Source organism: Uranotaenia lowii, chromosome 2, assembly GCF_029784155.1.
Source record: "Uranotaenia lowii strain MFRU-FL chromosome 2, ASM2978415v1, whole genome shotgun sequence".
NCBI classification, from domain to species: domain Eukaryota; kingdom Metazoa; phylum Arthropoda; class Insecta; order Diptera; family Culicidae; genus Uranotaenia; species Uranotaenia lowii.
Genome location: NC_073692.1, coordinates 298,219,969 through 298,245,173, shown reverse-complemented (window position 1 = coordinate 298,245,173; position 25,205 = coordinate 298,219,969). Strand labels below are relative to the sequence as shown.

The window sequence follows — 25,205 nt, the reverse complement described above, 5'->3', positions numbered from 1 at the left end:
TATAGGGTTAATATTTTTTTTTTTTTTTTTTTTTTTTTTTTTTTTTTTTTTTTTTTTTTTTTTTTTTTTTTTTGTTTCGATTATAGTCGTTTTACCATCTTTATGGCATTCGCGACTTTATCAACGTTGCAGTTGGCGGATCGTTATTGAAAAACTATCCGGTACAACTGTGTTCGATGTTTACTCTTGGGCTCGAACTCGCGGACATCGGCTCAGGAAACAACAGACTTGCCAACTGAGCTATATCACAAGCCCATAGGGTTAATATGAAAACTTCTTTTTACGTGAGTAAAATCAATTTTAAGAAAATGTAAATAATATCATACCTTATGCAGCATCAATTACTGAACGTGAAACTCTTGAAAACAGAATTTAGTCAATTGATAGATCACAACTCGAAACGATTTTCATTTATCGGAGATATTAATTTTGTTAACGATTGCCCCACTTTACTCGACATGAAACGAACCAAATTGTACTCACCTATCGTCTGCCTCCTGATGATGCTGCATCATCATGGAGTCAGTATTGGCACTTGATTGATTCTCCTGCATCCCGTCCACTCCCAGCTCCGGGGACTGCGCTTGCTTCTCGTTGTACTCGTTGGACACCTTCTGACCCTCCCCGTCTCCGGTCACCTTCATCGTGTGGGTTGCCGATGCCGTCGTTCCACCTGCAGCCCCGCCTTCCGCGTCCTCATGCTCCTGAGAGCCTTCCTGCACCTTGGTCATCGCTTCGTTCTTCTTGAGATCGCTATTCTCACGAGAGGCCGGCCGAATGTTGGTAAAGGAACGCGCGTGAGCTACACTTTTGATCGAAAGCACACTGTTATTTTTGCTCAGGTTTTTGCGAGCCGGCTTAACGCTGCCCGGCTTCTCTCGGATGCTGGCCCGGGAACCGAACTCTTGATCCTTGCCTCCGGGAGTGCCTGGCTTTTCGTTCACGTTTCGCGTTGATGCCGAGTTCATTCGACTCAACCGTCCCGATTTACCCGTTCCGGGTCTAGAATCTGGTTTATTGGATTGGTCTCCTTTTTCTGGGTCCACCTGCTTTCGACTTCTCATGCTGAGCAAACTTAGAAGAGATCCTTTACTCTGCAGCTTATTGGGTGTGGCCTTGCCAGCTTTGGCCGGTGGAGTTTCTACGGCCACTTCCTCCAGAGTGTTAAGGGGACTTCTGCCCAGATCCGTCACCGATCCTCGTACATCTTTAACACTTCCCATGGGATCAATTTTCGTCGTTGAACCTTGTGCATCTATGAGATGCAAGCTAGTTTTGGAGTCTGATCGCTTGCCAAACAGAGAGGACTTCGAATCGCTTTTGTTTGCCTTCAGGATTGATTTGTTGCTGTCCGTTTTCTTGAGAGATTTCTCGGAGTCACGCTTTTCAATTTCCTTGGCGCTACCCGACTTAGCTGATCCAGTCTTTTGCTTCAGTTCCCCTTTGCTGTCGCTTTTCTTCAGCAAGCTATCGGTTGATTGTCGAGTCTTCTTGTCGGCTCCTTTCAACATTTTCCCATTTCGATCCGAGGCTTTTGCGTTCTTTTCGTACAGACGTCCACCTTTCCGAGCACTCTCGACGTTGATGGCACTCGCTGAGCTCGTTCGACGCAACATTCTCCCTCGAGGTCCAACTGCCGATTTGAGATCAGACCGATCTCTTCCTTTCGCACTCTTCTCTGGAGCGGCCCTGGACGACGTTCGCTCGCTAGCTTTTCCACTTTTCGTTGTTGCGACTGCGTTGTTGCCTCTGGTTCCTACTCGTCCGCTAGGTGTGGCAGAACTTTTTTGAACTCGTTTTCCACTACTTGCACGTTCCGCTTTGGTAGGTGTTTTCTGTGCTCCCCTCTTGCTACTACTGTTACCTTTCGAAGAGAAGTTCGATGCCAAACTTCGAAGCATTCCACCTTTGCTTCGTGACTTCTCCGGTTTCTCATCTTCGTAGTAGTAATCGTCGTAGTCATCGCGTGCGTTCGTTTTCTTCGATTTGGCTTTCGCTTTCACTTTACCCTTCTTTTTGGTGGTTTTCACTCCGTTCCCTTCGGAATCGTTTCGCTTGCGCTCCCGTCTTCCATCGGGTCTACCTTTGCCCACAGGTTCTTCCGGTTTTTTCTCCTCGACAACATCCTGCTTCTTGCCGTAATCTATTATAGCCCTTGCAAGACTGAAGCCTCTTCTCTTTGGTACTTCTTCGGCTGCTTTGCCATCTGCTTGTTTGGCGGCAGCTGCCACTGCTGCCGCTGTACTCGCACCTGCTGCTGCCGAAGCTGCTCCAGTTGATGTTCCAGCGGTAGGTCCGGCAGTTCCTGCAGCAACGGCTGCCGCAGCGGTTGTTGCGATTCCACCCATGATCTTGTGAGTTTTCTCCGGGGAACCATCTTTGTTTTTCGATCGACCAGGCGACAGCAAACCTCGAATGTTGAACACTGGTGTCCTCAGCTTTGATTTTGACTCTTTGGTTGGTGAGCCGCTTTTGCCCTTGGCAGGAGATGCTTCGTTCAAGTCTGCTACCGAGTTCTCCATTGAACTTTTGTCCGGTACTGGCGAAAGCATCGGTCTTCCTGAGAATGGTTTAAATGAGAACAGCTTCATATTCTTCATCTGGTGGTGGGGAATATCCGCTTGTTCGGTAGATTCACTATTGGTCGGGGTCGTCGATCCGCCTTCATCGGACGCTCCGGGTACATTAAGTTTGGCACTTTTGGCATGCATCTGCTTGCCAGGCGAGATTCTAAGCTTATTGAACACTCCCAGGACACCTCGGTGCGAACGTCTGGGATTGGGCAACGTTTCGACCGATTCTCCGTGGCCGTCGGATTTCTTGTTTTTCGATTTTGCACCTTTCTTCACTCCTTTGCCCTTTTTCCGCTTGGCGCTCGACGCTAGCGATACTTCGGAATATCGGCGCTGATACGCTAGAAAACTATCTTCCATTGGTGGTTTTAAACTGTTCGCTCCCTTCTCGTAGAAGGTGTTGTTGCCCAGAGAGCTGGCAGATAATATCCTGGGAGCTCCCAGAGGGTGCCTGATTGGATATGGCTGGTATCCCGATGAAACATCGAATGAGTGCGATTTGGGCAGACTTTCGCTGATAATGGTGAAGGCTCGTTGCTTCTGTTGGCGTGCTTCGGAGACTCTAAAATTTAAACAAAATTTGCTCAGACTCGAATTACAGTACAATACCGCGCAATTACCTAAAATTAGACCCGGTCGTGATCTTGTCCTTCAGAATCGGGGTCGTGGCACCAGATCTGTTCAGCTGCAACACCCTCTCGTACTCACTCATGGCATCGACGGTGGAATCGGGTTGAAGCCCAGTTGCTCCCAGGGTGAGGTAGTTCGGCTCTCCTCCCAAAACGGTAAAAGGAGAGTTCTTAAAATTATCCAACGACTCAAATCCTCCCAGGCTGGTCGTCGAGGCGGCGTACAGATTGTCGCTCATCGAATTGCGCCGGGATCGTGTCGTTGCCGTCTGCCGAGGAGCATTCAGCGCGTTAAGCCGAGGATTCTGAAAGACTCCGTTCTCGATCGGTTTGTTCAGGTTGTTGTTGGCAAACTGTTGCACCTCGGCCACAGCCATCGTCGTCTTCGGGATCAAACTGTTCTGGTACTCGTAGTCGGAGAAATTGATCCAATCGTTGTGCTTCAGCAGGTCCATATCGGCCAGTGGGTTTCTGCAAATGGTGAAAAGTAGTTCAAATTATTGGTATAAACTGGATTTATATTGGAAGTTTATTTCAGATTAAAGGTTCAAATCAATAAAAAGCGAAACGAAGTTAAAGGATGGAACCTTCCTCCCCTCATTAAAATTTTTTTTCAGTTCAAATTTTAATTTTTAAAACCTTAAAAAAATTGCCCTGAGCCTTGTTTTGTTGTAAGTTTTCACAACGTTGATTCGAAATTCGGTATTAGGATGAAAGATTTCAGAAAAATATGTACATATGTGTAGGGTTCTACATTGGATCATACCATTTATGATGAAATTGTTAAATCAGAATGACACACCTAGTTATTGAAAATACATTGAGACTGACCGATAGAGGGAAGAAGGAAACTGGTAACACGGTGTACGGCTAGACTGGCGGACTAGCAAGACGGTGGAGAACGGGAGGAGGGAGACAACAACGTCGGAAGAGAAGCGGAACGACCGGATTGAGTTTGGCTGGAAAACAGGTAGATAGACAGGTAACGGAAGACCTTACAATATGTACAATTACAATTACATATGTCATTGCAATAATTGAAACTCACGTTTTTCACTTCTAACACTCCCTTCCTTCAACGTTTTACAATTGATTATAAACCCATAATTCTCAGTGATTTATAAAAAAAACAAGAAGCAACTTTTAAAATCGTTTTTCAAACTCTTGAAAAAATTAAATTAAGATAAAACTAGCTCAAAAAAATTGATTCAGATTATAAATTTTGGCTCAAAATGCAAACATTTTGAGCCTAATTTCAAAATCTGATTCCCAATTCCAGATAAAAAATTCTTATGAATTTAAAACCAAAACTAACTTGATTCTGAATTTATGGGTTATTATCTAAATTAATCAAAATTGAGCTTGTAAATTTGAACGAAAATTTCGAATGATGAAACTGTTTCAGAATTTTTTAATCCCGGACTCATTAATTATTCTTATGTTTCAATTTTGCACGTGAATTAAGATTAAAAATTTCAAGTCCAAATCTTAAGAATGGTTTGAATTTTAATATTTTTTTCATATTTCGAAATGACGAGTAGTGTTTATGAAAAATCCATTTTATTTTAGTTTGATATGCAAAACCAAGATTCGAATCAGGATTCTCAATGGTGATCCAAGCTGAAAATCAAAAACAATAAACTGGGTACATCCTAGATTTTTTTTCCGCAACTATCCGGATTAGGCAAATCCGAGCTATTTTATTTTAAAACCTTGCATAAACCAGACATATTGTTCCAAAATTTTCTTCGCCAATCTTTGGCCAAATTTCGAGATTATTTCATTAATATCATGAAGGAAACATTTGAAAAAATTGACTTAATTGAATCAAATCAGCCGATTTTGAATCATATTTTAGGCTTCCAAGAATTCGTTCTCGTTTATTTTGACAAAATTTGATTGAACAATTTTTTTTTAACACAAGATTCGTAATTCTGAGGAATCAATTTAAATTTTTGTTTCATTTGGCAAGTAAAGTAAAAAATATCTGCGCAAAATCTGGGCAATCTGGCCAGCTTAGGCTATAATTTAAATTAACTTTAATTTATAGACAAAGCTTGCCAGAAATAAAAGAGAATCTGAAATCTGAATCTAAAATCTGAATCTAAAATCTGAATCTGAAATCTGAATCTGAAATCTGAATCTGAAATCTGAATCTGAAATCTGAATCTGAAATCTGAATCTGAAATCTGAATCTGAAATCTGAATCTGAAATTTGAATCTGAAATCTGAATCTGAAATCTGAATCTGAAATCTGAATCTGAAATCTGAATCTGAAATCTGAATCTGAAATCTGAATCTGAAATCTGAATCTGAAATCTGAATCTGAAATCTGAATATGAAATCTGAATATGAAATCTGAATATGAAATCTGAATCTGAAATCTGAATCTGAAATCTGAATCTGAAATCTGAATCTGAAATCTGAATCTGAAATCTGAATCTGAAATCTGAATCTGAAATCTGAATCTGAAATCTGAATCTGAAATCTGAATCTGAAATCTGAATCTGAAATCTGAATCTGAAATCTGAATCTGAAATCTGAATCTGAAATCTGAATCTGAAATCTGAATCTGAAATCTGAATCTGAAATCTGAATCTGAAATCTGAATCTGAAATCTGAATCTGAAATCTGAATCTGAAATCTGAATCTGAAATCTGAATCTGAAATCTGAATCTGAAATCTGAATCTGAAATCTGAATCTGAAATCTGAATCTGAAATCTGAATCTGAAATCTGAATCTGAAATCTGAATCTGAAATCTGAATCTGAAATCTGAATCTGAAATCTGAATCTGAAATCTGAATCTGAAATCTGAATCTGAAATCTGAATCTGAAATCTGAATCTGAAATCTGAATCTGAAATCTGAATCTGAAATCTGAATCTGAAATCTGAATCTGAAATCTGAATCTGAAATCTGAATCTGAAATCTGAATCTGAAATCTGAATCTGAAATCTGAATCTGAAATCTGAATCTGAAATCTGAATCTGAAATCTGAATCTGAAATCTGAATCTGAAATCTGAATCTGAAATCTGAATCTGAAATCTGAATCTGAAATCTGAATCTGAAATCTGAATCTGAAATCTGAATCTGAAATCTGAATCTGAAATCAGAATCTGAAATCTGAATCTGAAATCTGAATCTGAAATCTGAATCTGAAATCTGAAATCTGAATCTGAAATCTGAAATCTGAATCTGAAATCTGAATCTGAAATCTGAATCTGAAATCTGAATCTGAAATCTGAAATCTGAAATCTGAAATCTGAAATCTGAAATCTGAAATCTGAAATCTGAAATCTGAAATCTGAAATCTGAAATCTGAAATCTGAAATCTGAAATCTGAAATCTGAAATCTGAAATCTGAAATATGAAATCTGAAATTTGAAATCTGAAATCTGAAATCTGAAATCTGAAATCTGAAATCTGAAATCTGAAATCTGAAATCTGAAATCTGAAATCTGATATCTGAAATCTGAAATCTGAAATCTGAATCTGAAATCTGAAATCTGAAATCTGAAATCTGAAATCTGAAATCTGAAATCTGAAATCTGAAAACTGAAATCTGAAATCTGAAATCTGAAATCTGAAATCTGAAATCTGAAATCTGAAATCTGAAATCTGAAATCTGAAATCTGAAATCTGAAATCTGAAATCTGAAATTTGAAATCTTAAATCTGAAATCTGAAATCTGATTTTTATTTCAATTCGTGAAATAAATCTCTACCAGTTCTGCTGAATCCGAAATATTTATTCGTATGAATCAAATTTAATTTCGTCGAAAACAAAAGCTGTTTGAGTTGGCCATTCACAGCCATCAGTAAATATTTTATTTTTTGGTTTTGTTCAACAATTTATGGAACTCGCCACTTTGGTAGTGAATTTAGTCCACGACGCTCGTTGTTAAATTTTTTGGGTCAACCATAAATTGACTATTACGAATTATAAACGTGGCCTCTTTTTTCCCCAGTTCAATTTGGTGTGCAAAAACCTAATCAACAACCCCTAAGGCTTATCGGTTGATCGTCATACTTTGCTCAACATGTGTTTGTTTTAATCTGGGGTAGCACTCAGAGAATGGGTCATATTTTTTTTGCTCCTTTTGATTCTTAATTGTTTTTTTTTCTCTAGCACTCCTCAAAACAGTGGAAAGTAGTATGCAGGCTTTGCGATTTCTAATTTTCCAATCGAATTTCTGGCTTATGTTTTGCTATTTTTAACATTGTTATTAACAGGCTTGTGTTTTCAATTATTGCTCTATTTATGCGCAAATGCCCTGCCCTTTTCTTCAAAATTACTTAGAAGTCTTAAAATAACTATTCGACTCTCCGGCATTTAAGTTGGTCAGTTGAAGGGACTATATTATTTCTCGTCTTCTTCGACTATTTACTTTCAGCAAAACATTGCACGTTTCTCCGTCGACCAACGAATATTTTGCGCCAAAATAGCCACTCGTTTCACATTTGACTGGCCAGAGGAAATGCCATCATGCAATTGATTTTCAGAAGCGTCAGTTCCTTTGAAAAATATAGTTAAGGATTATTTTTCCATTTTCAACCAACAAATTTATAATTTCTTTAGACTTTAAGCATTTGTTTTTCTAATTCAAAAATACACCAAAGGTACACCTCTGTTTAGTCTGTAATTGTTAGCACTCGAAATTATTGAGCAAAAAATTAAAGCCGTAGCATATTATGTATGTACGTCGTTCTGCGTTTGTGAATGTATGTTAATGATATTCAGTTTCTGGTGTACATAGGGCTTTCTACTCTCTTTTTTTTTGCCCTAGCCATGTCTAGTGCCTTCCAGCTGTGGGTTTGTTCTACATTGCCTCATTCTCAACAGTACCGAAGAAGAAGAAAAATACTGCGCCAGTCAGACGACTACAACACGGTTCGGTACGTTGGCGATTGACCGAGGTAGAAGTTGGTAGCTGATAGGCAAAAGTTTGTGGAAACTTGCTTCCTATCCTCCTGCCTGCGTGCTATCTAACTCGATCGAAAGCAACAGATGAAACTCATCAGGTGATGAAACGGCGATAAAACATTCAAACTTTGATAAGAGGTTCGGCACTAGGAGTTCGAATAAGAGTTGAGAGGCTTTTAAAGTTTAGCAACACATAGCGTCTTTTAGGTTTGAAGCGTTCTACTACTTTTTGGGTCCTTATCTTAGACCGAATAAACGACTTATGACTTATGTCTTACTTCTTATGCTACACTTCTAACACATCACATCTTGCGTCTCACGTCTTACTTCTCATGTCTCGTGGCTCATGACTCATTTCTCACGTCTCATTTCTCACGTATCACATCTCAATCTCACGTCTCACGTCGCACGGCTTACGTCTTACTTCCATTTCTAATCTCACTTCTCGTATCTCACGTTTCACTTTCCACTTTTCTGGTCAAACAAATCACGTCTAATGTTTCATGTCGCGTGCGTGATATCCCATGCCTCATGTCTTGTGTCTTAAGAATCAGTCCTCTCCCAGATGTCAATTTTTTTTTTTATTTATCTGATCATTGGGATTTTAACAGCTATGGGGTCATTCATCCCTCCCCAGATGTCAAGCGTGAGGACTCATGCTTTATGTTCCAAGTCTCAAGCCGTGGGTTTCATGTCCCATGTCTCAGGATTCAGCTCAAAGATCTCAGGTTTCAAGCATCCAGTCTCAGGTCTCAAATTTCAAAAAATTTCGGAATTTTTACACGATTTGTACAAAGTTTTTGTCTACAGTTCTAATCACCGATCTTCGATCTTACAAGTTTCTGCTACCTTGCTGTAACCACTCTCTCGAACATCAAGCTTTTACTGAGAAACTCATCCATGATGAAACATTAACGCTTTTTAGCGTCTGATTTAACAGTTTCCGAACCCATGATTTTTCCACCGGACATTGATTGAGTTGGATTCTAACTTTGTTCAAATTCCTGGTCCAAACATTGGGAATCCACTTAAAAGCATTCTCGACACGTTCGTGTTCCTAAGTATTAATTGAAAATTGAATATGGTGATTTGCCAATTATTGTCCTATGTCGCCTTTCAAATTGTTGTATCCTATTATGTTTTCTATTGAGTAGAGGAGAATGAGGATACTTGATCCCTGGGGATACTTGATTCCAGGCCCGTGAGAAAGATCTGTTCATGGACAAAAAAGTTCTCTCTCTCCTATACTATATGGGTACTGGGTGAAAGGGCTAAACTAGAAGAAGTCGAATTTTTCCTTTCTGACGCCACCTTGACATCCAAGATGGCGGCTTCCGCTTAATTTTGAACTGAAATAGCAAAACTAGTAGAAGTCGAATTTCAATATCCGACGCCATAATGAAATCCAAAATGGCGGCTTCTCCAGAACTTATAAATGTTGTAGATCACTGAAAATCGCATTAAACTCCCACAATATGGGTATTGGGTGAAAGGGTCAAACGAATGAGCTTGAGCTTGAGCTTGAGCTTAGATAAACCGTACATTTCAGTAGTTGCTACTCCGTGATTGACAAGAACCATCAAAATTGTACATAGATCCAAATAAATGGGGCTTGGGATAAGCTTACCATTTTCTGTGTACACGTTTCGAAGGTTCCTTATCTTATGTAGTCAATAACGGCGCCGGCCACGTCCTTACGGTTCATCGGGGAAAAGGAAGGATTGTTACTTCGACTTCCATTGCTACTAGAGACCGAATACACCTCTAAATCTCCACGGTCGTCACAGGAAGGGTGGTTTGTTAGTGGGGAAGGTAAATAAGATCTGGATTCCCTTTGGGAAGGGATGTGATCAAAGCAAAGTTAAATATTCAATGATCGTCGCGTCGCACACTATCGAGTACCCCGCGTTTTTATTTAGAGCAAATACGTCCTACCGTGGCATTACCATACACGTACAATGCATTTAGCACGTGCAACTCACCGAAGATTATCGCGCTTAAAACTAAAAGAGCAAAAACGTCCTAACGTGGTATTGTCATACACGTACAATGCACTTGGCACCCGTGCAACTCGCCGAATATCACGCGTTAAAAGAAATAATTAAAAAAAATAAAAGAACACCGACGACCGAACCAACCGATCACGTCAATTTTCCCACACACAAACATAACGAACCGACCCTACTGACGGAAAATTAAATATCCATTACCGAACACTGCACAAATCTTTGATTTGACGACGCGATGGACAGAAAACTGAAGGTTTTTTCATGAGACTAATGCAGATTTTTTTAAAAACCAAATGGTAACCCTGACTGCTTTGGTCAAGTTTCATTTTTCCTGGTGTGTACTAGCACAATAACGACGCACTAGCCACTAGCAGCTTGAACACCAAGCGACGAATAGTAGAAACTGAAACCCCCGTGAACAAAAACGAAATGAGGCATAATCATCCAAACTACAACAACAACAACAAAAACGAAAATATCGCAACCGACAAATCTTAGCAGGCCGCGCCGAAGTGAAAACATCGAATCACACGCGCCGTGCAGTAAACAGACATTAACGCGAACCAATAAAGTAACTTAGCTTAGCTTAGCTTGATTGACTACTCACATCCACCTTGAATCATTGAACCCGAAATGTATTAAAACATTTTATCAAAACGAATTTCTAAATTATTCAATGTGTTGTATTATTGATTACCACATCCAATTGAATGAAATTAAACAGCAATAAGTAAAAAAAAATATAATTTTAAATTTATCAACATATTTCGGATTCCATGATCGCTGGTGTGGCTCAGTAGAACGAATTCCACATCGCCAATGGTTGCTACTCCGTGATTGACGGGGCCATCACTTTTGTTCAGAGGTCAAACGAATGGTGTCTGTGATTGACAGCACATTCACATTGAACAAAACTTATGCTCTCTCTTTACACATCAATAACGGCGCTGGCCACGTCCTAGTAGTCAATAGATAGATTTGGAAAAGAGAGAAAGGTATAAAAGAACAATATTGCGCTTTAGGACCGAGGTCACCTCTACATCCTAGCAAATAAGTTTTTAGATTCAAGGCTTGGGTGAAAGGATATGATTGGGAAACACTTTTGACGAGTGTCAATTTTGCTATACCTATTTTCTTGTATTCTTAATTCATTCTATTCTCTTGTTATTCTGTTGTTTCCAAATGAACCTCCTGCATTTGACGAAAACCTTTTTTTCTGGAAAAGACCAAAAATACACATTTTGTATGCCAAATATTCGTTTCATTCTTATGTAAGTTTATGGCATTTCGGCAAATTGAAATTCTAGTTAGAGAGCAATTAAGACAGAAATGAAAATTGATAGGTGGAAAGGTCAAAGCTAGAGCGCTTTGGGTAGAAGAAACGAATAGATGGTGAAATTTGTGAGCAGGGCATTGTGTTATCGACAGCTTTTTACTGCTTGTGTGATTCTTTACCCAGCACCTGCTGGTTGTTTGAAGCAAGTGACGAAGAAGCCACATTGCTACCCACAACCAGCTCAGATGGGTCGAACACATGAGGTTGCGTCCGACCGGGCAAAAAATCACACAAGCAGCGCTCACAAGTGCTGTTTTTATTGCTTAACCAATTCTGTCGATAACACAATGCCCTGCTCACAAATTTCACCATCTATTCGTTTCTTCTACCCAAAGCGCTCTAGCTTTGACCTTTCCACCTATCAATTTTCATTTCTGTCTTAATTGCTCTCTAACTAGAATTTCAATTTGCCGAAATGCCATAAACTTACATAAGAATATATCCCAGCAGCGATCAAAATAAGATAACAATATTCGTTTCAATAAAAAAAATTCAATTCCTTCATCTATACAGGTAATATGGTCATGAAAAAAGAGATACAAATTGCTAGTTGGTTTAATGGTTATAAAGTCAATAATCAATTTCAAATTGAATTATTTAAACTTGTTTATGTGATGCAATATTTAAGAGTTTATAATGAACTTTCTAATGCAATTATATTATTGATCTACAAATGTTGTGTTTTTCTGATTTATCTATTTTAAAATTGAAAGAAACTATAACTAAAGTGTTCGTAGGTAAGCAACAAAAAACGCAATTTTTGCGTTGTTAGAATGATTAATTGTTTCCGGGGGATGGCATAATTCATGATAATAATTACTAGAGAAGTTATGAGTTTCTGATCATTATTCTTCTGCTTAACATCCTAACCTAACTTGATTTCATGATAATTGAGCTCTCAATGCATAAATTCATGTTAAATAATTGAATGGTTAAAATATGTTATAAGTAGGTACTAAATGAAGAAAAACTTGATATTTAAGTGAACAGAGCTACTAATCTGAAAGATTTTATTCTATGTGAACTCATTTTCTTTTCAGTACGATTTAGTGGTATGATTTCGAACATAATCTGCTCACTTGCCTACATAACTTTTCCTCGAATGTAATTATTTCGTATTTCAGGTTTGATTATGAATAAGACAAAAATAATACTCATTTAACGCGAACCAATAAAGCAACTGTACAAAAACTCAACTCCACTAGCCACAGTTTCGGAAAGACTCCATAAAATCGCCCGACTTCGACAAAACCGACTCGATTCTGTCCACCTAAAATGCTTACAACACCGACCGACCGAAACAAATCAAAACACCACTAAACCAAACTACATCGCATGAGAGCCAAGCAGAAACACGTCTGCACCCGACGGATGTCAAAACCGAACTCCTGGGTGAAAGGGTCAAACGAATAGAAGATGAATTTCACTATCAGACCTTGAAATCCAAGATGGCGGCTTTCGCTGAACATTAAAATAATTTTAATCACTTCAAATCAAATGAAATAAATTCCCACAATATGAGTATTGGGTGGTTATTCCAAAAAGAAGAAGTCGAATTCCGTTATCTGAAGCCATCATTAATCCAAGTGGCTTGCGCTTTTTTTCCAAAGCTAACTGAAAATCTAATGAAAAATCAACAGCTTTCGATTAACTTTAAAAATGCTATAATTCATTGAATATCGCATCAAACCTTCAAATACGGTTATTAGTTAATTGGGATAAGCTAGAAGAAGTTGATTTTCGCTTTGTGACACCATCTTTAAATCCAAGCTGGTGGCTTCAGCTTAACTTAAAAATGCTGTGAATGAATGAAAATTGCATGAAACCCCCAAAATATGGGTATTGGGTGAAAGGGCTAAACGAGTAGAAGGCGGATATCTCTTTACGCGCTTCTTTGAAATGCTGTCAATGGCAACATTCGATTTTGGCAGCATTCCATTTTGGCAACATCCGATTTTGGCACCTGTACCGAAATCGAACGGTATACAGAATCATTATTACCTTATAGTTTTCGCTAGAATAGGACCAATAGCCCAACCCACTCAAGGGTCCAGCGCCGATTGACCGGCGCATAGGGCTGAGATAAAAGATCTCCACTGCTGGCGATCCGGGGCCAGCGTCTTCACTTGTTGCCAGCCAAGGTTCTCGTCAACTGTGCGAATTTCAGCGGCTAGACTACGCCGCCACGAGCTTCTGGGCCTGCCTCTTCTTCGATGATCATCTGCATTAGAGTCAAGCGCCTCTCTGCAAATCTCGTTTTCAACTCTTCGCAGCGTGCCAATCCCTCTCCACTTACGTTCCCGAATCTCGATTTCTAGGACCAATACCATTTAGACATAATAGCATGATGTACAAAATAGATTGATATAAATAGCAAATATGGCAAAAAAACACTTTAAACAAAACGAGAAAAATGCTAAATGCATCAGAAACATGATAAAAAATTTGAAAAAAACACTAAAAATGATTTGAAATTGTCTAAAAATTCAAAATAGTGGTTTAAATGTAGTACTAAGTGATAACAAAGTTGAGAAAAAAAATCATTCGATTTTGGCGACAAAAAATGTTTGGGCGTGTTGCCAAAAACAAACAGAGTCTGGTTCTTCTAGTTTAGCCCTTTCACCTAATACCCATATTGTAGGAGTTTCATGCGGTTTTAAGTGATTACCCAAGCAACCAAAAGTCTCGTTGAAAAGGTCGAACACAGCTTAATCAGCATAATCAATGTGCTGAAGTTTGTTTTATTCAGCCCACAATTTAAGTTCTTATTGAAACTTTGAAGTTCCATTACAGATTTGAACGGCCTTCTATTCAGCCCACAAGTAAACGTTTAATCAGCAAAAATAAAAAATAATTTTCCTCTTCTCTCTTACTTTGGTCACCACCAGCCCACGTTGTGCTACCGGTTTCACGGCATATTCCTCCCATCACCTTCCTCGCCGCCAGCACGCACGCCAGTTCTGCTACACAATTATGTACTTGATTCGCTTACTCAAGCAATCAAACAACCTAACGGAAAAAATTAGTCCTGGTACTAGATTTGAACCCGATCCTCCGAGATGATAGCCAAACACGCTGCCACGAAGCCACGCCTAGATGTTGCCTTGCCGGCAGATCAAATTCGAAGTGGTAATAAGCTTCCTAGAATACCCGCAAGGGCAGCCAGCGTCCAGCAGCAAAGACGCATGTTGATTATTACTAAGAAACATTACGAAACGGCATATAAATCCATAATCCGTTAAAATAATTTCGGTTTAAAAAAAAAGAAATTCCATGTTTATGACTGTTAAGCATAAAATTATACAAATTCTTGAGTACATCTTGATATTTAATTAATGAATTGCTTCAACTGACTTTCTATATGTCATAAATTCGTGGTAAATAAATAAAGTTGGACGGAATTTTATAAAGTCAAAATATTTACTCTTTTCAAAAACAATCATTTGCGAGTTGGCTATAAGTTGTTCTGAGTTGAAGTTTCAAAATCAATTATACATTTCAACAATTTCCAAGCTCAAAAAAAAGATTTATTTATTATATGCCCTTTTGTGATGTTCGTTCACATTTCATATTCATGAAATGGCGGACATGTCTAAAAGAAGGCTATTTGAGGAACTTCTTGAAACTTGAAGTTCACAGAAGGCTATTTGATTAACTTCTTGTAACTTGAAGTTCACAGAAGGCTATTTCAGACCTAATTTGTAACTTTTATACTGTGTGGGTGCGATTGAGATGTCACGAAAAAGACAATTTGAGGAACTTCTTAGAACTTGAAGATTACAGAAGGCTATTAGAGGAACTTTTTAGAACTTGAAGTTCACAGAAGGCTATTTCATTATTAGCTTCTGTACTGTGTGGATGCGATTGACATGTCACAAAAAAAGCTATTTGAGGAACTTTTTGGAACTTCAAGTCCATAGAAGGCTATTTGAAAAACCTTTTGTAACTTTCATGCTCACATTCGAGAAAATTCGGTACCAATTCCCTTTGGAACCTTTGTTGAGCGAAACTCGAACTTTGGAGGCACGAGTTTAAGTAGATACGAAACTTTTGGTTGCTTGGGTAGGGGCCGTTCACTAATAACGTCATTTAAAAAGCACAGTTTATTTAAACAACAGATAAAATGTCACAAACGATTACAGAAAACATAATTTAAGACATAGCATGTTCGTAGCAGCCTAATTTTCATTAAATTTCCACAATCGAATAAACAATACAAAATTTTAATTCCAATTAAAAAAAAAAAAAGTGAAAGATAGGTGTTAGATCAAAGCAATCATAACATATTTGAATTTCCATTTATGTTTGATCACAGCAATCGTTTACTAGCTGGTGCATTATAAAAGGCATGAAATTTTCAGTACAAAAGTTAGTCTAAGTTTTGTTCTCAATAAAGTAACAACTAATAGTTTACAGTATAAACTAGTTTCATTCTGGAAGTGTCCAGACATAACAATAAGGTTAACAAGGTACCATAAAAATTGTTATGTTTTGATCTCAAAATCATAAAAAAAAACTAGAGAAAATCATTCTATACTACTAGAATTGGTGCAAAAATGTTTAACGACAATAACGTTGTTAGTTAACCCAAAAGCTCAGACTCATTTCAGCAAGGAGCGATTAAGTTTAAGGATTTTTTTGGTAAATCTTTTGTTGAATAGAGTTTTTTTTATTTACTCAAAGACATTAATGATATCCCGCCACCCACCACCCCCCCCCCCCCTCCCCCTATGTGCTTACGTAATTAGTGAACAGCCCCTTATCAGCATTTTATACTTCAGGGGAAGCGGCGTTTCAAACGATTTTCAGTGATAAAAATAATTTCAATGTTCAGTGGAAGCCGCTATGTTGGATTTCAAGATAACGACTGATTTGTCTACTTTTCGTTGATCCTTTTCAACTTATACCCATATTAAGGGAATTTCGAGCGAAATTCTTCTTCTAGTTTAGCCCTTTCACCAAATACAAATATTGTGGGGGTTTCATTTGATTTCCAGTGATTACCAGCATTCCAAAGTTCAGCGGAAGCCGCCATTTTGGATTTCAAGATGGCGTCGGAAAGGAAAAATTTTGAAAATTCAGCGGAGTCTTGACTGGCAGTAGAGAAGATGCTCATAATATGGTGAAAACATTGGTTTTTTGGCTATTAATTTTACTAGATCATATTTCAATAATGCAATCATCATTCATCAACCAAACATGGTTGCTGAATAAAAAACCTCGAAGAAACTCACAGAACCGAAAAAAAAAGTTCTAACATATTTAATAATAGCTTTATTCAAGCATAATGATTGGTCATGATGACGTTTCTAGGAAAGGGCCACATAGCCAGATTAGAGCTTTATTAGAGTGCTGGTGATGCTTTTTAAGATGCCTTTTAAGATAAAGGGTGATACGGTCAAAATTTGGTCAAGGGAAAACGCGTGTAAATTTATTTTTCAAGTTAAATTAGTATAAAATTCAGGAAAAATATTCAGTTAGGCTTCCGCTTTTCCAAATCCGAAATGCCGGGCCTTACGCTTAACCCCTGCCATCAGATTTTGTACAGCCACCTTGTCCATCTTCTTCGCCGCAGAAAGCCAGTTTGCCTTGAACTGCTGCTCGTCCTTAGCAGTTTTTTGGTCTTCTTTAGGTTCCGCTTGACAATAGCCCAGTATTTCTCAATTGGGCGGGTTCTTGTCCTTGGGAACCACCTGCACGTTGTTGGCGGCGTACCACTCCATGGCCTTTTTACCGTAATGGCAAGATGCCAACTCCGGCCAAAACAGTACGGAACAACCGTGTTTCTTCAGGAAAGGCAGCAGACGTTTACTCAAACACTCTTTCACGTAAATTTCTTGGTTGACAGTCCCGGAAGCTATGAAAATGCTGCTTTTCAAGCCACAGGTACAGAAGGCTTGCCAAACCAGATATTTCTTCGCGAACTTTGACAGTTTCATGTGCTTGAAAATATCTGCTACCTTTTCCCTTCCTTTTGCCCTACAAAACTCCTGGCCCGGAAGCTGCTTGTAGTCGGCTTTGACGTAGGTTCCGTCGTCCATTACCACGCAGTCAAACTTCATCAGCATCGTCGTGTACAGCCTCCGGGATCGCGCTTTGGCCGTCGTATTTTGTTTATCATTGCGATTTGGAATCACTACCTTCTTGTAAGTCGATAGTCCGGTTTGTTTTTTGGCTCGGTGCACGGTTGTAGACGATACATCCAGCTTATTTGCGGCATCTCGGAGAGAGAGGTTAGGGTTTCGCTTGAAACTACCGGCAACTCTCCTTGTCGTCTCAGCGGCTTCCGGTTTTCGATTCTCCCCCGATTCAAACTTCCCTGCTGTCGACAAACGTTCCTCAAACACTTTAATTACATTTGTAACGGTTGATTTGGCAACATTTGGCGATTTTGCCAGCTTTACTTGTGAGTAGCTCGGATTCTCACGATGCGCGAGCAAAATTTTGATACGCTGCTCTTCTTCCTTGGACAGCATTTTGACAACTGAAGAGTGAATTCCATAATCAAAATAGAAGCTACATTTTACACACACACACCTTCAAAATGAGGGGTGTTCAGGTTTTTCAAATGCAAAATTGAAAGAAATACGTTAAGTTAATATTGACCAAATTTTGACCGTATCACCCTTTAAAGGCTATTTGGCTGACCATAATAAAACTAAAATTGTTACTAGAGATTTCATTTAGTTTTTAACTGTCAAGACACACTTCCGAGATATTGAAGTGACCCACGTTTACCCACGGCACACGATCCCGCATTTTCTTCGACTTTTTTTTTTTTTTTTTTTTTAAATATGTCTTTATTAGTCTTTTAATCATTACATTTAAGTTACATTATTAAAGTTAAATTAAAGTGTTCAGATCAATTATGATCAGTTCAACTCTTAGATACAGTTAATTAAAAACATTGTTTATTTGATTTAAATTTGCTTAAGCAATAAATAATTTGATTTATAGGAGAATATCCTGTTGAGCAAAAAAAAAATGTATAAACTTAATCCTAAATCCTAAAAACTAACTTAATTGTAAAGAGATCGAATCTCTGCGATGGAAGACTGCATCGATTTGCCTCTGAAGTTGGAGATGATGTTGTTAGCCATCTCTCCGATCGATTCTATGCCTGCAATCCGATGAAGATCTTCGGTGCTGTGCCAAGGTGGAAGCCGCAAAATCATTTTCAGAACCTTGTTCTGAATCCTCTGGATGGCTTTCTTCCTCGTCGCGCAGCAGCTAGACCAAATCGGAACTGCATACATTATCGCTGGTCGAAAGACCTGTTTGTAGATTAACATCTTATTTTGCAGACACAACCTGGATTTCCTGTTGATGAGAGAATAAAGAGATTTAGTGTATTTATTACATTTAGATTGAATATCTTCAATGTGATTTTTAAAAGTAAGATTTCGATCAAGTGTAAGTCCCAAGTACTTCACGTGATCAGACCACTCTAATGAAACCCCATTAAAAGTTATGGAATGATTTTCATTAGGTTTTAAAAAATTTGCTCTTGGCTTATGGGGAAATAAAATAAGTTGAGTTTTGGAAGCGTTAGGAGAAATTTTCCACATTTTCAAGTAATTCAAAAAGGAATTCAAATTTTGTTGCAATCTACTGCGTACCACCCGTAAATTTCGACCTTTGGCTGAAAGCAAAGTATCATCAGCAAATAATCTTCTACCTTTTCCTTCTGGTACATCAGGAAGATCAGAAGTAAAAATATTATATAAAATTGGCCCAAGTATACTACCCTGAGGGACACCAGCTCTAATGGGTGTCCTTTCAGAGCATGAATTTTGATAGCTTACTTGTAAGGTTCGGCTTGTCAAATAATTTTGAATAATTTTGGTGAGATATACAGGAAAATCAAATCGAGCTAATTTAGCTACTAAACCTTTGTGCCAAACACTGTCAAATGCTTTTTCAATATCAAGAAGAGCAACACCAGTTGAATAACCTTCAGATTTGCTAGCGTTAATCATATTAGTTACACTCAAAAGTTGATGTGTAGTAGAATGTCCATGACGGAAACCAAATTGTTCATCAGGGAAAATAGAGTTCTGATTAATGTGAATCATCATTCTATTCAAAATAACTCTCTCAAATAATTTACTTAAAGAAGGAAGCAAACTAATTGGTCGATAACTTGAAGGCTCTGAAGCACTTTTTCCAGGTTTCAAAATTGGAGTTACTTTGGCATTTTTCCATTGATTGGGAAAATAAGCCAAGTGAAAACATTTGTTGAAGATTTTAACTAAAAAATTTAAAGTGCTTTCAGGCAACTTTTTAATAAGAATATAGAAAATCCCATCTTCCCCCGGAGCTTTCATATTTTTAAATTTTTTGAAAATCAATTTAAGTTCATCAACATTTGTCTCACAAGAACTTTAGTTAAGAAGAAGAAATTTTAGTTAATTTCCAAAATGGCTTTGAGTAGGGTTTTATGTCCTCTACTGCTTTAGCAAAATTTTCACTACGAATGAAATTTAAACGAAGTTTGATCTCTTTTTGAAGGTCGCAATAAATAAATTTTAAAAAAGGATCCCTAGTACGTCGATATTGGCGTCGACGAATGTTTTTCAGTCGTATCAAAAACTGAAGATCATCATCAATTAAAGGTTGATTAAATTTATGTTTAACTTTAGGTATTGAAGCGGCTCTAGCATTGACTATTGAAGTTGTCAAATTTTCTACAGCCAAATCAATATCTTCTATTGAATTCAGTGGAACGTTTACATCTAAATTACGTTCAATAAAATTCATACATCGCTCCCAGTTAGCCTTTTGAAAGTTAAAAGTTGATTTTAAAGGGTTTTCAATGGGACTTTGGGATAAAGAAAAAGTTACTGGAAGGTGGTCTGAATCGAGGTCCGCATGAGTAACTAATTGACTACAATGCTCGCCTAAATCCGTTAGAACCAAATCAATTGTGGAAGGATTTCTAATTGAAGAAAAACAAGTATGCCCATTAGGATATTCAACAGTATAATAACCTGCAGAGCAATCATTAAACAAAATATTCCCATTAGAATTTGATGAAATATTATTCCAAGATCGGTGTTTTGCATTAAAGTCACCAATAATAAAAAAATTAGATTTATTTCTGGTGAGTTTTTGTAAATCTCCCTTCAAGAAATTTTTCTGTTCACCGCTGCATTGGAAAGGCAAATATGCGGCAACAATTATAATTTTCCCCATAGAAGTTTCTAATTCAATTCCAATTGTTTCTAAGACTTTTGTATTGAAAGAAGGAAGAAGTCTAAATTTGAGACGACTATTGATGACAATAGCTACACCCCCACCTTGTCGATCAAGTCGATCATTTCGTAAAATTTTAAAGAAAGCATTGCTTTTCAAGTTATTGTCTGGCTTTAAAAAAGTTTCAGTGATGGCAGCAATATGTATGTTTTGAGTTTTCAAAAATAAAAAGAACTCGTCTTGGTTAGCCAGCAAAGATCTAGCGTTCCAATTCATAATATTTAAACATCTATTTGGATCCATGAGGGAATCGTAAAGTCATAATAATTTTGTTAGCATAATTAAAAGAAGTTTGGAAAGCTTCAAACATTGAATTTGCTTTCAACATAAGTTGCATCATTTCCATTAAATTTTGATGCAAAAATTTTAATTTTTCCTCAGTAATCTCACCCAAATCAACAAAATTGTTAGGATCAGAAAATGAAGGAGAAGAATAAGTATTTGAATTTCGGGGATTTTCCCAAGCCTTCGCATGAACGTTGAGACTTGGTTTTTTCCCATTTTTATTAGTTAAACCTGAAGAGGGCAACCCATTTTCAACCACCTCTGAGAACGATAAACAACGAGTCTGGGGCGCAGAATCAGCCCAGGTAACATTAAAATCACTTCGGGTATTACCCAGCCGTGATTCCAATGTAGGCCGAGGCTGACTGCGAACAGGCAGGTTGTTTGCCGGTCTGACGTGTGAAGACGAAAAAGAGGAAGGAGGAGAAGAAACTTTTCTGGAAACTTTGGGGTTTTTCCTAGAAGCAACAATTTTTGCCCTAACGGGACAATCTAGAGAATTCGAGGAATGATTACCTGCGTAATTCGCACACTTAAAAAATTCTGTTTTTGGCTTATCACCACCAAAAAGGCATTTAGATTTTTCATGATCGAATGAGCCGCAAAACATGCATCTGGCATTCATTCTACAATTTTTAGTGCCATGACAAAAAGCTTGACAACGACGACATTGCGTTATGTTTTGTAAAAAATTGGTAGAAGATTTACGAAAAGGTTCGAATTTGACTCGACAATGAAACATAAGACGAGCCTTTTCAAGAATTTGCAAATTATTTACCTGATCCTTTTTAAAATGGATCAAATAAAGTTCAGGAGCAAAACCAACACTACTGGTATTGTTCGTGTTGGTTCTTTTCCTCATTTGAATTACTTGAATTGGAGAAAACCTAACAAAGAATTTAATTCAGCTGTGATCTCATCCGGTGTCTGATCGCCGGTGAGACCACGAAGTACAACTTTAAATGGACGATCACTTCTAGTGTCGTACGTAAAAAATTGGTGTTTTTTATTATTCAAATAATTTAAAACCTTTTGAAAATCATTAAAAGATTCCGCCAATATACGAGCAGTTCCCCTTCGACCGATCTGAAAAGAAATCTTCACATCCTTGACGGAAGTGACGATTTCTTTTCGAAAGGCATTGAAGTCAGGAATCGTGACCGTTATTGGTGGAATCTTTTCGTTTTTAAGAGTATAAGAAGAAGAAGGTTTCTTAGTACTCTTATCAGAATTAAATATGAATATTTCCTCATCACCGATGTTATGAAGGACATCGAATGAGTTGGAAATTTCAACTTTTTTGGGCGATGGACCTGAATTAGGCTCGGCAATCCGTTTCCTACCGGCCCTTGAGCCGGCCGATGACTTCCCCATACTGGAAAGAAAAGAGAAAATATGAATAAAAGAAAATGAAAATAATTTTAGCACTGAAAAGTGCTGATTGAAATACAGGTAAGGAAAAAATAAATAATGTAAAATGTTCCTGCAGGTACACAGCAACGATACGATGCTCCGGCGTACGTGTTGACGGCTCAACGGTACAGATGGAAGTGACATTTTCTTCGACTGTTTCATGTTTGCTAACCTGCAGTTTTTTATTGTTTTTGGGATTTTTGTTATTTTTCCCGTTGTTTACCAAACATGATCAAACATACTTTTCGCAAAAAATTTAAAAAAATATATAAGTCTCTGATGTTAATTTTTTTTTATAATTATTCGAATATTCTATCCACCGCGCCTATGATATAGAATCCCTCCAAATCTGAGGCAGGAAGACTGAACATAAAAGAAAAAAAGTCGTTCAAATGTCAAATTTTTCTCATCAATCTATCGACTAGTGAGAAGGTTCGAATTTTACTTCCTTGTAGAGCGATTTTCAATAAAAAAATTTTTTTTGCAGCTCAAAAGCACCTGTTTTGCATTTAATAATTATTTTATTGGTTTTTTTTTTTTGTTTTGGAACATTTTTTGCAGGTAAGGACGTGTTAATTCGCTTGAATTTCGTGTTTTTTAGGCTGATAAATAATAGGTACCTTTTTAAATTAAGTAATTTCTCGTTGCTAAGTTAAAAGATTTACTTGGAAAAAATCTCTATGGAGGGAGGGGGAGCTAAATCCAGCCATAGACTCTATCCCTTTTCGAATGTTTTATCCACCGCGCCATAAGTATTAAGAATCTGCCAAAATTCGGCAACACTGACCTATGACCGATTTAGCAAGCCCTAAATCAAATCAAGAACTGTAAATAAGCAAGTCGTTGACTATTTTCCTCTACTACTCCTTCACTTCCCCCGCTGAGTCCTTTCCACCCAAAGAAAGTCCTAAACCGAATCGGTTTAAGTTGATAGTAACCGCACAGAAATCCATACGAAACCGACTCGAAGAGACGAATGATGCTTTTTGTCGTTTAACAGCAACACTGCTAGCTGCTTAGACTAACTATAAGGTACTCTCGCCTGCACGCCACAACACAGTTTTCATTCGGTTTATGCTAATGAGCCTGGGTGGAGTCCGGTCGGATCGGCCGTTGGTCACTTCCCCCACACCGCTTGAAGGAACCAACCTTACTAAATATCAACAAGCCGAGCAAGACCTGGTTAAGGACCGGCAGGGGAAGGTTCTGTAATGTGCTCCAATAAGGCGGATCGCGGAACATTTGACTCATATTAGAAATTTTAGAATGAATTTTCAACATTTGATTTTAGATTATTTTTTTCCAGAAGATGTTTAGATAGTTAGTTGATTTTATTCTTATTTTGAATTGACTTATTTTCAATGAACGAAACCTAAGTAATAGAAATCTCCGTTCAGATCTAGTTAAATACAATATCAATTGCAAGATTCCCTTTTGTTTCAATATCATTAATTGCATTTCTCAGAAATGTTGAAGTCTTGTTAGAGAAAAACTTTTTAGCTTCCGATTTTATAATTTGATATTAAAATCACAGTTCTGAATCAAACTTGCTTATCCTTACAGTTTTTATTTTCGAATACAGATAAAAATATAATGATGGTTATTCCACGTTATTATGTGAAGCGAGTGACGTGTATCGTGAAAATCCACCTCGTCACCCTAATTTTAGGAAATGCATCAAAAAAGAAAATAAATACGCCCAGAAGGAGAAAAAGGGCTTATGGAGACAGCTTAACGAGGTGAAATTTGACAAGTAGAAATTTTATAACACGGTCACGATCGACGGCGACGAGCTGAATTCCTCTTTTATTTTGTTTGTGTCCCGGTTATTTTTCCTTCAAACGTCTAGCTTTTTGTAAAAAGTATGTGGCAACCCTAGTCTCATGGGGCGTTCTATGAACTTCTCCCCCTATCCTACTTTAGACGGACGCAGAACAGAGCGCCTGTTTTAGGGACTGAAGTCACGAGGTGGTGGGGATCTCATCAGAGCCAAAGGTGCGGCAGCAAAGCGGTGAAGTTCAGGGAGAAATCAGTTAAGAACCCTCACAGCTGTGGACTACTTAAACTTTCGGTGCTCTCGGAGGAGGTTAATGGTGGCCAATATCCGCCGTCGTAATTTATATTACATCGGTGCGAGCTTTTTCTCATTTTCTCTGGCCCACTGTAATAGGCAATCTCGGAACGTGGAGGAGAAGAAATTGGGCAGGCAGGAGATCTCTGAGAAATTTGGCAACGGGACCAGAAAACGGTCGTCAATGGAGCTGACCCCGAAAAAAAAAACTTAACACACAAACACCCAAAGTATGGTCCAGCAAAAATAATATCGCTGAGGTAATCGTGTCGACGACGACGACGACGACGCATAATGAGGGCTATCCTGGCGTGTTGATGGTCTGTGGGTTGGGTTGGGTTGGAGGAGAATCCTTGGAATGAGTTCAATATCAATGACAAAGCCAAAATTCCCACCGTACTAAACGAAAAACTACAAATGTACCTACGTCAGCATCATTGGGCCACCCACGCGCCTGATCTGATTACGGTAAACCACTTGGGATAACTAGTTGACGTAACTGGTCGTCCTCGGTCGATGCATTCCTCTGAACTAAGCCATATTCTCTAACAGCATTTTTATTTTGGTTTTTGAGTGCAATTTGTTCAATGGCATTAGGCTAAAACTTACACATAAAATAAAATTTAAATTCAGATTGAAATAGTTACTTCTAGACATCACAGACTAAATGCTCAGGCAAAAGTTACTGTCGAATTTCTCAGTAGAACCT

At 38.0% G+C, this 25,205-nt stretch overlaps 1 protein-coding gene across 1 annotated transcript in view; it reads right to left on the bottom strand.

Annotated features, from left to right (window-relative positions):
- Nucleotides 1–479: 479 nt before the first annotated feature.
- Nucleotides 480–25,205, bottom strand: part of LOC129742796 (uncharacterized) — a 102,843-nt gene continuing 78,117 nt past the window's right edge. The window contains exons 4-5 of the mRNA XM_055734736.1: nucleotides 3,194–3,673; nucleotides 480–3,135 (exon numbers count right to left, since the gene is read on the bottom strand). Of these exons, the coding sequence (XP_055590711.1) occupies nucleotides 480–3,135; nucleotides 3,194–3,673 (3,136 nt within the window). The remainder of the gene's footprint in view (nucleotides 3,136–3,193; nucleotides 3,674–25,205) is intronic.